Raw genomic sequence first — 14,151 nt, 5'->3', positions numbered from 1 at the left:
AGACATGCGTGAATGGGGGTACCTTCATTGCAGGTTGTGCGTCAGAGCTGGCGACTCGCTACGTAAAAATCTACTGCCAATCATTAGCGGACCGGAGTTCCACTGTGGCGACCCCTAACCGTGAAAAGCTGAAAGATGCAACAACATAAATATATATATATATATATATATATATATATATATATATATATATATATATATATATATACACATACACACACACACACACACACACACACACACACACACACACACACACACACACACACACACACTTATCACACATACCCACACATATAAATCATATAAATTTCTCACACACACATATCTATCTAAATATATATATATATATATATATATATATATATGTGTGTGTGTGTGTCTAACACTACAAAAGTAATTTAGAGGGTGCAGTGCAATGAATGTGATGCATTTTATGTGGGCAAGACTGTAAATAAACTTATGTGTAGGATTTCATGTCATCTGTCAGAAATCTGCTGTGGATGTAAAAATAATGCAGTAGCCAAACACCTTTCTCTTCATAAAAGACACACAGGTTTTAAGTTCCAGATACTTGATCATGTAGACATGGGTGATCTTGAAGGAGACTTCCTGAATATGCTGGAGAAATATGAACTCATGTGGCAATTAAAGATGAACTCTTTCAGGAAGCCGGGACTAAACTACTACTGTTCACTTTAAAGTGTACTGGAACTTAAAAAAAATGCTACATTGTTTACATGACTAAGTTTATTTTATTTTATTCTTCCAGTTAGTTTTAAATACCATGTTAAATCATTTGTGTGTATTTTGTTTTTATCATCATACCTTTTTTCCACTTTATTCAAAATGATGTGTAATAACAATGCTAACTAATTATACAGTAATATTTTTGTAGATAGTTTTTAGGGTTCTTGTACACAGACCTGAAGAAGTCTAGAAAGACGAAAGTGATCTTTGTTAACAATGGGTTACGGAAATAGAATATGATTTATACAATGGATTTTTTGCATGCAAAGTGTATATGTATATATTTATATATATATATATATATTAGATTGCCAAATGGTCTAAGGTTTATATATTTCCAGCCATGTAGTATATTGTTTTGGATAAAATCACAGACTTAATAATCTGGTTAAATATGAGGTACCACATCATTATTAATTTTATTTAAAGTATATAATGATTATATTACTATGACAGCTACTAAGTAGGGCAGGACCAGCTCAAATGTCACACTGATGGGGGAAGGGATGGGAAGTTAACATATATACTAATACATTGTGTTTTGCAGCACTATAAACCACTCCCTTGCCTGATAAAAAGTATATGTACAGTTAGAAAGCTTGTGAGGAACTATTATTCTGTTATTTTTGCTTTACTTGGTTTGCTTGTCTGTGTACTTAATAAAGGATTTTCGACTGGAAACAGGACATCTACCCTGCTTGTATTACTTTTGAATACTTAGTAATTCTGTATAATATTTCAAATTATATATATTTTTTATTATTTTTTGACTTAGGATGAGTTTAAGTTAGCTACTTCTACTACCATTATCTGATCTGATTAATATAATGTGATTAACTAGATATATATGGATTGAAAATCTTCCACACAGAAACGATTCTGACACTGTTTTATGTATACATATCACACAAACGCATTCACATCCTACAAACCCACCTACATGTGCATGTAAACATCTCAGAAAATGTATCCATTCACAGCTACTAAAATACATAATGAGTCTCATTAATGCTTAAATATATTCAGACAAGCTGTGGAAATTATACTGCCATTCTTGATATTGATGAATAAAATCAGTTTTATCTGGACAATGGAAAAATTGCTGGCCACTCACTGTAAATCTCTTAAAGGTTCATAGGTGTGTGCTAGGCATATGACCACCACGGCCTTTTTAAGTCTAGCCATGCATCACAAATCTCTGACAAGAAACATCTGGCAATGTGTGCCATGTCAAGCTCATGGATGTGCTGCAACTGTAAGTGCCACACAACGGTTTTCTAACTCCCATGACAACAGAGGCAAGGCAGCTTGAGCAGTACCATTTCTCTTTCCTTATCTGTGGATGTACTTTTCTTCAGGGGGTTTAAGTGGGTTCTCATCTTTTTACAATCTTTGTAAATGATATAGTTAATTTGTATAATCATGGAAAGAATGAACTCCAGTATGATAATTATGCAGTCATCCTTGCAGAAGACACCACTGACTTTGTTAAGTACAAACTGTAGTCTACTGTCAGCATTCAAAATTATAGTCAACATATATATATATATATATATATATATATATATATATATATACACTTGAGTGTCACTATCTACTACATGAGTGTACTAATCCTGCAGTCATAGATACATCTTCACAGACATCTCTTTTTTGCTAGCAACCATGTCTGCAATTTGTCTGTTTTGACCAGGAATTCTTTCTCTCATTGGCTGTACCACTGAGCCAGTGAAAGATAGGAAACTGGATTCAGATTTGATCAACAGAACAAACAAGCTTTAGGAGAGTAAAACCAGATTGCTCTGGTGAATGTAGAGTAGTTGAGAGATATGATAGTATCTAAGACTTTGAATTCCCACTTATCATGGCATGAATAGCGGATAGAACGTATCTGTCACATAAGTTAGCAGATGCAGTGTAGGCCCTTTAATGGGCAGCAGTACAATTTATTACAGAGGAAATAATGAAAGTAATTTAAACTGGCTTTGAGTTAAAATTTAATAAACCGCAGTAGTACAGCAGCGATGATCTTAAAAGTGGATAAGAAACGTGAAAAAAAAAACTTGCAATCCATGCAGGGATGGGCAGCAGAGAATCTAATAGAATAGGCTCCATTCTCAGCCCTCTACTCTTTAATATATTCACTTACAATTTATATAAATCCTGTCAGCAAGAGTTCTTCATACAGTACACTGATGATTCTGCCCTAATATGCATTTCTGACAACCTAATATATCTTCAGAGGATTACTCAAGAAGCCTTTAACTCTTTTGAAAGTTGGCTACAGGATAATCACCTGCTGCTAAATCCCCCTAAAAAAAAAATGAAATTACTTCTCTTTTTTCCAAAATCCCTTTTCCATGGGAAAAATGAACAACTTTAAAATTTCTTCCTTAAAGAATATCATGACTGAAGCTACCCGACATACAAAACAACTTGCCATGGCAATTGACAACAATCTTAAATTCGATTTACATATCCACGTCAAGAAAATCCATCAAAAACTAGGTACCCTTCATTGAGTAAACAAGCTTCACTTGGGTCTAAACTTAAACAGTGCATCCTCCACACCTCCGTAAATATATATAACAATCCATGTTGCACTACAGTGGAGAAAAGGGCTTATTTCCCCATGTTGGGCAAGTGTTTACTTGCCCTAGGAAAAATCGGCCCTTCGGAATTTTCAGTATTCATTATTTTCTTTTCAGGAAAATAACATTCGGTGTTGTGAGTGTCGCAATTTAAAAGTAGATCCATGGATATATGGGTCTATATCACGAAATTGAATGTTGTGAACACCGAATACCTGAAGGCCAAACTTGATAGTTCGAAAGTTGAGAATGTCGAAGCCACGGAAACCCGAATTCTTACCAAGGGAAAGAATTCAGTTGGCCGTTTCTGCGGCTTCGGCATTTTTGGACCGGACTTTAGGGTTAGGGCGTGGGTCAGGTAAGCGTGCGATAGTGACGAACTTTAGGGTTAGGGTGCGGGTCAGGTAAGTATGTGGTAGTGATGGACTTTAGGGTTAGGGCTGGGTTAAGGATAGTGCATAGATAGTGGTGTATGTTAGGTTTAGTGTAGGTTTTGAAGGAGTTTGGTGTGATTGTGTTATGTGTGTGTTTTTCGGAACAGCAAATTTTTTCCCTGGGAAAAAATTTGCTGTTCTGAAGTGTCGATGTTATCTGAATTCGATCTTCCAAATTCAAACTTATGGTGTTCTACATTTTGGAAGTTCGATTTCTTGATATAGACCCATATATATATATATATATATATATATATATATATATTTATATATATCTATATATATATCTGTGTGTGTTTGTGTGTGTGTGTGTGTGTGTGTGTGTGTGTGTGTGTGTGTGTGTATATGCATGTATAAAAATATAAGTAATTATTTGAATATATAAACATATGTATATATGGAAATAAATATACTTTTAATATATATATATATATATACATTTATATATATATATATATATATATATATATATATATATATGTATATATATATATATATATATATATATATATATATATATATGGGTCTATGTTGCTTGATCAAAATTACATTATTTCACATAAGCAACACTGACACCCATTAAAGCGAAAGTGCACTAAATCGGAAGTGCACTTTCGCAAAAGCTGGTTCTCCGAACTGGCAAAAAAAGAAAAGGCTTTAAACAGTATTCTGCAGAGGAGCAAACCCCCCTGCACCCCCCATACACCTCCTACTTAAATATACTAACTCTGAGATCAGACTATAATGGAGAAAAGGATATATTTCCTTATCCCCACTATAATGCGCTTTGGAGAACCGGCTTTTGTGAAAGTGCACTTATGATTTAGTGCACTTTCGCGTCAATGGGTTCGATCTTCTACTTGTCGAAAAAGTGAGTTTTCGACAATCAGAGGTAGACCCATATATATATATATATATATATATATATATATATATATATATATATCTATAAAATTAACCACAAGCAAAAAAAAAATGAGTGAAGAGAAGAAATTTTAACTAAGAAATGAACTTTGTGACAATAACAGCATTCAAAAACTAGTAAATCACACCAACAACTCTTGTAGTACTTTAGCGCTTTCATCTTATTTATTATCAAGACTTCTTCAGAAAGACATTTCATAACGTTCATAGCATTATGAGACCTGTCTTTCTGAAGAAGTCTTGATAATAAATAAGACGAAAGCACTAACGTACTACAAGAGTTGATGTGATTTACTATTCTTTGAATGCTGTATTGTCACGAAGTTCATTTCTTAGTGTATATATATATATATATATATATATATATATATATATATATATATATATACATAAATAACTAGAAATATATAGACAAATCTAAAAGAGCCAAACTATCTGGTAATAAATCTCTATAGGTGGTTACTTTGGACAGTTTTGCTTGATAATACCTGCACTATCTTTTAAGATACTAGTAATAGAATTTGTTCATTAACACCAGGGATACATGAAGCATTGAGCCTTAACTGCCAACATTGCTCTTTGCATTCCAGCATTCCAGTTGTATTCCAGAATCCCCACAAAAAGGACACAACACAACACTACCTGATCAATTTAAAAAAAATAAATTTGCTAAAATCAGGGCAAATTATAGTGTCTAAATAAAGGGTTGGTGGTTTCCTCTTTTTAGTACCATATGTGTGTTCTTTTATCCTGTCTCTCATTTTACTGTTGATTTTACCTACATATAATGCATTACAGGAGTTGCACAAAGCCAAGTAAACTAAGTGAGTCATTTTGCAGTTTACCTTTCTAGGACAGGAGATAGTCCTGTTATACTTATGAACAATGGCATAAGGCCCCTTGTGAATGTACCTACACCATTTGCATAAGCCACATTTAAACATGCAGTTGTGGCCCCAAACAAATCTCCTAGAACCTGAATCTAGGATCTCCTTAGGATTCTTCCTACTAGAATAAGTGATCACAGGTAAGTCACCAAGACATTTCTTTATGTCTTCAGTAAAGACCAAATCTCAAGAAGACCTAACAATGTCTATATAAAAATAGATACTATTACTAAAGGGAATTATATACATAGGCTTGTTTCTCATAGTACAACTGATTTTCAGGCACCACCTCTCTTCTTTTATGTTTAATTTGATGTATTGTGACCTTTCCTGCCTTATGGATTTACACAGAAACCTCACATACTTACTCAACAGTTGTCCAGGTATGCTATTCCTGGAGAGAGACTTGGCAATTTTCAGGGTACAGAAGAAAACGTTAGCCAGGAAATGTTTTCTGAATCATCGCGCACTTATGCTGATGTGGCTAATGGACATTCAAATTTTACATTTGGAACTATCGGCCAATCAGCTGCTCGGGCAGCCCCTGAAGTTGATTTTGACTCTTGGTTGTGGTTTAACTGTGCTTCATTCTTGGATACTGCTGAGCCTGTTAATTCCACCTTCCAAAACATGCTTAATAATTTTGAGAAGAACCATTTCAAGATTCGGAACTTACAACTTGAAAATTCTTACTTTTTGGAATGTATTTGTTTGGGCATGATGCCAAAGAGATTGTGAGCATGGAAATGCCCTAATGGTGTAGAAGATAATTCCTCCCTCTTCCAGGACATTGTGAAGCTTTATAATGATACAGGTATTTCTTCACTTAAACTGATGGTTAAGGAAAATGAGAGCACAATTACTGTTTTAGATAATCAGCTGAGGGTAGCTAATGAGGCTATTTGAAAACATTTGTCTTTTGCAAGTTTTAAGCACCAGTTTTTTGTCCTGTTTGCAAAAGTTGATATTAATATCACCAGTAATAACAAATGTAAACCTCACAAACTTGAGAGAGACAAGGTTGATTACGAACAGGGAAATGCATTTGTTGCTCTACGGCATGGAAGGTGCAGTAGAGTTGTTTTTTTCAGGGACAATCTGGTTTCATCTAATGAATGAAATGAGAATGTTGATAATGAGGAGTTTTTTTGGAGCACCCCCAGGTCAGATGATCTGAAAAAATTAGCCCAACGCAGCATCAAAATCATGGCTCACTGACCGGCTCGAGTCCCCTGTGCAGGGGAACGTATCACAAACTCCAAAGCAGGGGGAGGGGACAGGGCAGATACAGATGCTAACTTTATGTCAATATGGTTGCAAATTATTCATGGACAATAATGCAGTGGACACCTTTAAGGTTTTCACCGTTTCAAGTAGAAATTGGTCTGAAGCTTATTTGTCTATTTCTAAAAAATGTTTTTTCTTTTATTCCTATTTTCAGTGTGGATTTATTCAGCTCTAGTTATTTTCTAGGAATTGTAGTTTGAAAATGTTATTTGCTGACAGAAATATGAATACTAATGTTTTTGATTGTGAGTCATGCAGAAAGAGCAATTTTATACCAACCCCAACACCTAGGTTTCTATTTTTCGGAGAATGTGTGAGAAACAATTTAGACTTGTATATCACAAAAAATAGGGGTTTTAAGTGCAGCTCTGATAACCTCTCTAGTTCTGAAAGAAAACTTTTTTCTGTTTAGCAAGGGACAGAAGCATCCGTATTATGAAACCTTGTAAGGGTGGGGGAGTTTTCATAATGGACAGTATAAACTATTCTTCAAAAATGTTTCAGCTTTTTCAGTGTGATAATACGTATGACAGAATGTGTGTTACTCAAATTAATGTAGCTTATTCCAGATTGGATTTTTACTTGTTAGACATGGCCACACAAGGTGAAATGGACCATGATGTGTGGGAATACATGACTTTTGAACAACCTAAAATGGCATCTATATTTGGAATTCCCCAAATTCTTAAAAATCCCCATGACCCACCTTTAAGGCCAATAGTTTCAGCCAATGGCTCAAAGAATGAGGCATTGGCTAAATTCATTGATTAAAATTGCAAGTCTTTGCTGAACTCTGAACAACATATTTTACGAGACTCTTGGCATTTGTTAGAAGTGCTTAAAGCCCTGGCTTATAAAGATGATGTATTGTTAATTGCTGTCAATGTAGTGAATTTATTTACTGCGATACCCCATATTGGCCTTGAATGGTTTTCCTGTTGTTTAGTACTTCATTCAACAGTGTCAGCCAATGAAGTGCGCATGGTCTCTTCCTTCCTGGATTTGACTCTCAATAACAATTTTTTTGTGTTTTGAAGGGGAATTCTACCATCAGATATTAGGAGTTGCCATGAGTGCTGCCTGCACCACTATGTATGCCAATATTGTCCTTGCCATGTGGGAAAAAGAAATTTTATTTACCTCTGAGATTCTTGCATTAACTCACGGTACTTTAGAAACCTGGATGATGTTCTAATGTTATGGAATGGCACTGTAAAGCAATGGGAACATTTTTTTGGTGTATGGCAGACTTCTGTCGTGTTTCGCAGATTTAATTATCCTATTAATGTTGAGCATATTCATTTTCTTGACATTATCATATGCAAAGATTCTGTTATGGGTTCTTACACTTCTACCATTTATCATAAAGAAACTTTCACCAATATGTATTTGCATTTTGATAGTTGTTCTAGAAAAGTTCAGCAGTCAAAGGTCAGAGGGTTAGGCTCTCTTACCTTATTTCCAATGACTGTAATTTTGAATCAGAAGTACATCATCTGTTCTCTTTATTTCTGGACAGAGAGTACTTTATTACTTTCCTCAACAAAATTAAAGCAGAAATGATAGGCCATAGGCGTGGTTGTTTCGTCCCTATCCTTTGTAAATTTTAACCAGATAGAACTGTTAAAACCATTCATCCTGACATCTCCACTGTCAATACCTCTAATGGATTTCCACATAATATTAGGAGCAAACCTATGTTTATAATTCATTTTAGTAATACTACCCCTTTTTATGTGGTCATTGTTAGGGCTTCTTAAGATTTTTTTTTTTTACTGAAGACATAAAGAAATGCCTTGGTGACTTACCTGTGATTATTTATTCTAGTAGGAAGAATCTTAAGGAGATCCTAGATTCAGGTTCTAGTAGATTTGCTTGGGGCCACAGCTGCATTTTTAAATGTGGCTTATGCAAATGGTGTAGGTACATCCACGAGGGACCTTACACCATTGTTCATAAGTATAACAGGACTATCCCCTGTCCTAGAAAGGTAAATTGCAACATGACTCACTTAGTTTACTTGGCTTTGTGCAAATCCTGTAATGCATTATATGTAGGTAAAATCAACAGAAGAATGAGAGACAGGATAAAAGAACACACATATGGTATTAAAAAGAGGAAACCACCAACCCTTTATTTAGACACGCTATACTTTCCCCTATTTTAGTAAATTTAGTAAATTTACTTTGTTTTGCAATTGATTGGGTAGTTGTATGTCCTATTTGAGGGGATTCAGTACAATACGAATGCAAAGAGCTATGTTGGCAATTAAGGCTCAATGCTTCATGTATCCCTGGCATTAATGAAAGAATTTTTATTACTAGTATCTTTAAAGTTAAAGCAGGCATTATCTAATACAACTTTGCAACATAACTGTTTTCTTTAACGTGGATACCCATAGACAGTTATTACCAGATTGTTCTGGATCTTTTAGATTTGACTATATATTTCTCTTTTATGTATATTTATTTTTATATATACATATATTTATATATTCAAATAATTGTTTATATTTTTATACATATTTACATATCCATATCCTTTTATCCTGGTTGTTGTTTTATTCATGTATTTACATTTGTAGTTTTCTGCCTTTTATGGGATTAATTTAGACTTTGGTCTGCCTTCATGTCCAAATGTTTTATATAATTTCATTATTGTTTTCATATATTTTGTATTGCTTAGCCAGGTTCTCTCTCTATTCAGTGATGTATGCATTCTAATTTTTCTTTGTTTCTGTGTCTTAATTATTTTTTAAACTACAATTGGTTTAATCAATGCTAATTGATTTGATTTTTTTCATTGGTTCATTATTTGTATAAATGAGTTTGTATTATTGTTGATTTCCCCTTTGCAACTCTGAAGAAGTCTTTTAGACAAAAGCACTCAGTATTAGTATTTTCAGTGCATTAAAGCTCTAGTTCGGCTGGTCGGTGGTGTCCTTGTTTTGTTTTACTGCCTGGTTGTGGCTTTGAGGTTGTTACTTAACTGGCTCAAGCTTCTTCACCACCTATCTTATACCTGTCTCACATTGTCCCAGAAAATTATCCATACCCCATCCGCCTGCCCAGCAGTTAGACCCTTTCTCCAACACTGTCTTCCAAATCATCCACCTTGGTAAAAAAATAAACAACTGCTTACCACCTACAAGCCATAAAGAGCAGTCTCTACTCCAATAGTGCAGCTAGAACTTGGAATACAATGACTGTATCAGTCAGGTCTGTCACACACCTTCATCTTTCCAAACCATTACTAAAAGACTTCCTCTCTGCCTCCAGGCTTTGTCCCTGCTCCTCATCTGGGACACAGCTCTCTAACACCCTTCATTACCTTTCTTATACCTCCCATTAAAGAACTAAATCACTTAACCTGCTTATCACCTTCTAATACCTTACTTTGTTTTACTTCTTAAACTACTATGCCTACATCTAACTAGCACAGCTGAATTACTATTCCATCACAACTTCTCTGTTAACACTCAGACTTGCTTGTCTCCTCTAATACCTCACTCTATTATATTTCTTAAATTACTCCTACCTGTCTGATACACATTTCTTTCTGTAAAGTTTCAGTACAAGGATTATAAATTGTAATGTCTGTGAATATCAATGCAAATTTTATTATACTATTATGCTATCTACTCACTGAAACCTCATTGTAAAATTTGTTACTGTAAATATTGATTGCATTAAATATGATACTTTGGAGCTTATCTCCACAGGTCTCCTGGGCCCAGTCGGGCTTTCCCGGTAAACAAATGTGAATAAATAAATAATAATATAATATGAAGTTAGTAGTTATATGGTGAGTAATGGAAAAGTGAAAGAAAATTAAAATACTGTTCTTTCACTAGTGAGAAACGACAGAGCACATAGCAGCTCACTCTTGAAGAATTTCTTTTGATTTCTTGTTTATTCATTATGAGACTTTAATGAAGATTTGCCATAGACATATAAAATGTTAACTAAAATGAAGTTCTTCTGCATTTTGTTTAGGGACATAATGAATAATAAAGTCTTCTACCAGCATCCTAACTTAATGCGGGCCTTGGGAATGCACGAGACTGTGATGGAGGTCATGGTGAATGTTCTTGGTGGAGGGGAGTCAAAGGTAATTTATACATCAAACATGTTTCTTTCAGCATTTGTTCATTGTGGTATGAGTATAGCTGCTAGCTAATGTCATCTGATTTAATAAAAACTGCATTGTGATTAAGATGAAAGTGACTTTTACTGCCGTGTCGCCGGTTAAGCTGCCATGTAATGGTCATAGGTTTTTACTTCACCACCCCACAGAAATATGTGAGTTTGATTCAAAGCTAAGCAGAGGGGGAGTTATATTAATTGTTCTTCCAGGTCTTGAATTATTGCAGAAGAATGAAACAGTATTGTAAAGTTTGTACTTCATTTGCTTTAGGGTTAATGTTTCCTGCACAAAATGCAAAGTCAAAGATATGATTCAGCTATTAACAGATATCATATTCAGAAAGCTAATCCAGTTAAGTTAAAATCACATTTCTGAGGTGCTAGAAGCAAGACTCAGGTGTGATATATTCAGAACATTGTACTGTGCAATAACAATACTATGTTCATTATACTGATTGCTGCAGTAGTCTTGGGTATATGAGTTATATCCTACATGAGATATATCCTACATAGGATACAACAGCCATCTTCCAAAGCTTTGGGGCACCTTCCACACATCTAAACTGTCAGTCATCTCAGGTTGAGCTGACTAAAAAGGCAGATTTTGGCACCATGCCCTTCAGAGCTTTCCTGCCGCCTAAATGTACACTCCTCTGAGCCTTTTGAGGATCAACATTTGGCTTGTCCCATTCCTTTGCTGGGGAGATAAGTTCCCTTTGGGGAAAAACCTTCCACTAAAAACTGTTTGCTTATTAATCAAATCCTAAAAACACCCAGAAAGTAAAACAACTGTAAAATCAAAAATATCCAGGCTGTAATCCAGAAAAATGGTTGTCTATCTGTAGTACAAGTTGTGTATAGCCGAAAGCACTGAAAAACATGTACTACAGATAGACAACCCTTTTTTTGGATTACAGCCTGGATATTTTTGATTTTACAGTTACTTTTGTTTGTTTATTAATACCTTCCTGCTCAGTGAAGTTATTTTAAACTAGGAGTTTGTGTTTTAATGGAGTGTCATGAGATTGTATTATACTTTCAAATGACAGCCACTTGTTTCCTGATTTAAAGTAATTGAAAAACAATTTTTAGGTAGAGAAATCGTGTTTATTTTACTTTTGGGAGTTGGCAAAGTGTTTTTATGTGGAAAAAGTGTCTTAAAGACTTCATGTTTTACCAGATTTTGCTACTTTTTTTTCCATGGGAAAGAGGCACCACTTCTGGATTGATTGTGAGACAAGCTATCCGTCCCAAGGACAGTCTTTCTTCCAGCCACAAACAGAAAAAGTTAAGCAACCAGCCTTTGCCACCACAGCAGGCTAGCAATTTGCCTCAGCCACTGGTGTGTGATTCTGCTGTGGCCATTGTTTGTTCTTCAACCCAATCATTTTTTGCCTTAGAATGCACTAGTATAGCACCTATAGCCTCTATGGACCAGGGGTTAACCACATCCTCTGTGGCTGTTGTTGTCCCCTCACTGGACAAGGAAGAGCCACTCCTATTGGTCCTGGGAGAGAGAGAACAGGGAAAGCTTCCCTGTTTTGTCAGAATGTTGTACCGATTCCCGGAGAGGCTATTGCTGTCATTAATAATACTGTTGGCCCCATTTCTCCTGCCAAAAAGAAACAGAATACTAAAATGCATCTACTACTCCTCAAATTTCCTAAGGTAGGAGTAGCTCAGTTTCTGATTCTCCCTATGAGACTCTTTCCAGAATGTGCCAGTGTTTTCAGTGGGAGAACACTGAGATTTTTCAGTCCCTCAGAAAATACTGTGAGCTTTTGCAGATGGAATTTCCAGAATCTTGAACCATTACTCTAGCTCTGTTAGCTTTGGAGGATGGGTGTGTCACAGCCTGCAGTTTTCATGATAGTCAGCAAGGCAGATAGAATATATAAAGTTCCTCGGTCTTTTAAGTTTTTATACACTATTCCCAAACCTGACCAAGAAACTATAACTTTAGTTAATCCTACTGCTGTTAAACATTTAGATTATTCTTCTTTGGATCAAGTTTTATTTTTTGCTTTTTCTGCTGCAGAAGTAATAAAAAAATGCTATGAAAGGTGCAAGGGAGCCCCCAGGATTTTTTACAGGAGGGTGGAAACCTAGAGCCCTGCCCCACCCCCTCCACTCACACAGCCCCACCTCCCCCACGCAGCCATTCCAGTGTCCCATTACTTGGCTGTTTCTCCCTATTTGTCATAAACATTGTTCAAATTTCTCAGTGTGCATACTGTTTTATGCTTTACTTCTACAATGATTACAGATATTTGGATTTAATTTACAAATTTTATTTCAAATTTTATAGCACAAACACTGACAGATATTTACTAAACCTAAACAAAGCAATAGTCTTACAATGAAAACAGACTTAGCATTAAAACTTCTCTATCTTTGAAACCCACATTCACTGAAACAGCATTGAAACCCACATTCAAAGAAAATGCATGTGGCCAGTGGCAGGGCAAGTTTACCTTTGGGCTGTTTTCAAATCATAGGGTCCTTGCACACATTTTTAGAACCATGCAAAAGTTCTTTGATTTACATTCCTGACTGTATTAATTATACTATATACTAATCGAATTATATCCCTTGTATAATACAGCACCACTTGTTAACAGTGTGTTTTAAATTTACACTTCTGAACATTTTTCCTTTAAGCAATGAAACATATGAACCAATAATGACAAACTGCCCAAGTGAGAACATTTCAACCATAAAAGGCCACTCAAACTTCTCTCATTACAGTCCACCAGTATCAGTCAATATGTACAATCTCTGCAAAAGTAAAAGTCATCTGAATAATTCCACATTAAAAAGAGATGTGAAACTAATGAAGTTGTTGCTAGAAAACAACTATAGTTCAGTGTTTCATCTACAAATTCAGTGCTTGCTGCTCTTGAAGAATACATTTCCTACATTGCAATAAAAAAATGGTAAGCTGGTAATTGCAATAGGGAATGGGTGGCAAGCTGAAAAGCAGGATCATAGTTACTAGGCAACTCATCCAAAGGAGGGCATACTCAGGAATGCAGCACCCCACACCTTTAAAATACAAATCTACATTCTGTGGGAGTCAAAACTTCAGCCCTCAGCATCAAGATGCAAGTATGCTACCTACTGTGCTACTAAC

The 14,151-nt window shown here is 35.3% G+C and overlaps 1 protein-coding gene across 1 annotated transcript in view; it reads left to right on the top strand.

Moving 5' to 3' along the window:
* Nucleotides 1-14,151, top strand: part of RYR2 (ryanodine receptor 2) — a 6,224,161-nt gene that overhangs the window by 3,462,512 nt on the left and 2,747,498 nt on the right. The window contains exon 42 of the mRNA XM_044059048.1: nt 10,869-10,983. Within this exon, the coding sequence (XP_043914983.1) occupies nt 10,869-10,983 (115 nt within the window). The remainder of the gene's footprint in view (nt 1-10,868; nt 10,984-14,151) is intronic.

The sequence above is a fragment of the Protopterus annectens genome, chromosome 1.part2 (assembly GCF_019279795.1).
Source record: "Protopterus annectens isolate FY-2018-M chromosome 1.part2, PAN1.0, whole genome shotgun sequence".
Lineage (NCBI taxonomy): Eukaryota > Metazoa > Chordata > Ceratodontiformes > Protopteridae > Protopterus > Protopterus annectens.
This window is presented reverse-complemented; position numbering and strand designations above follow the sequence as displayed.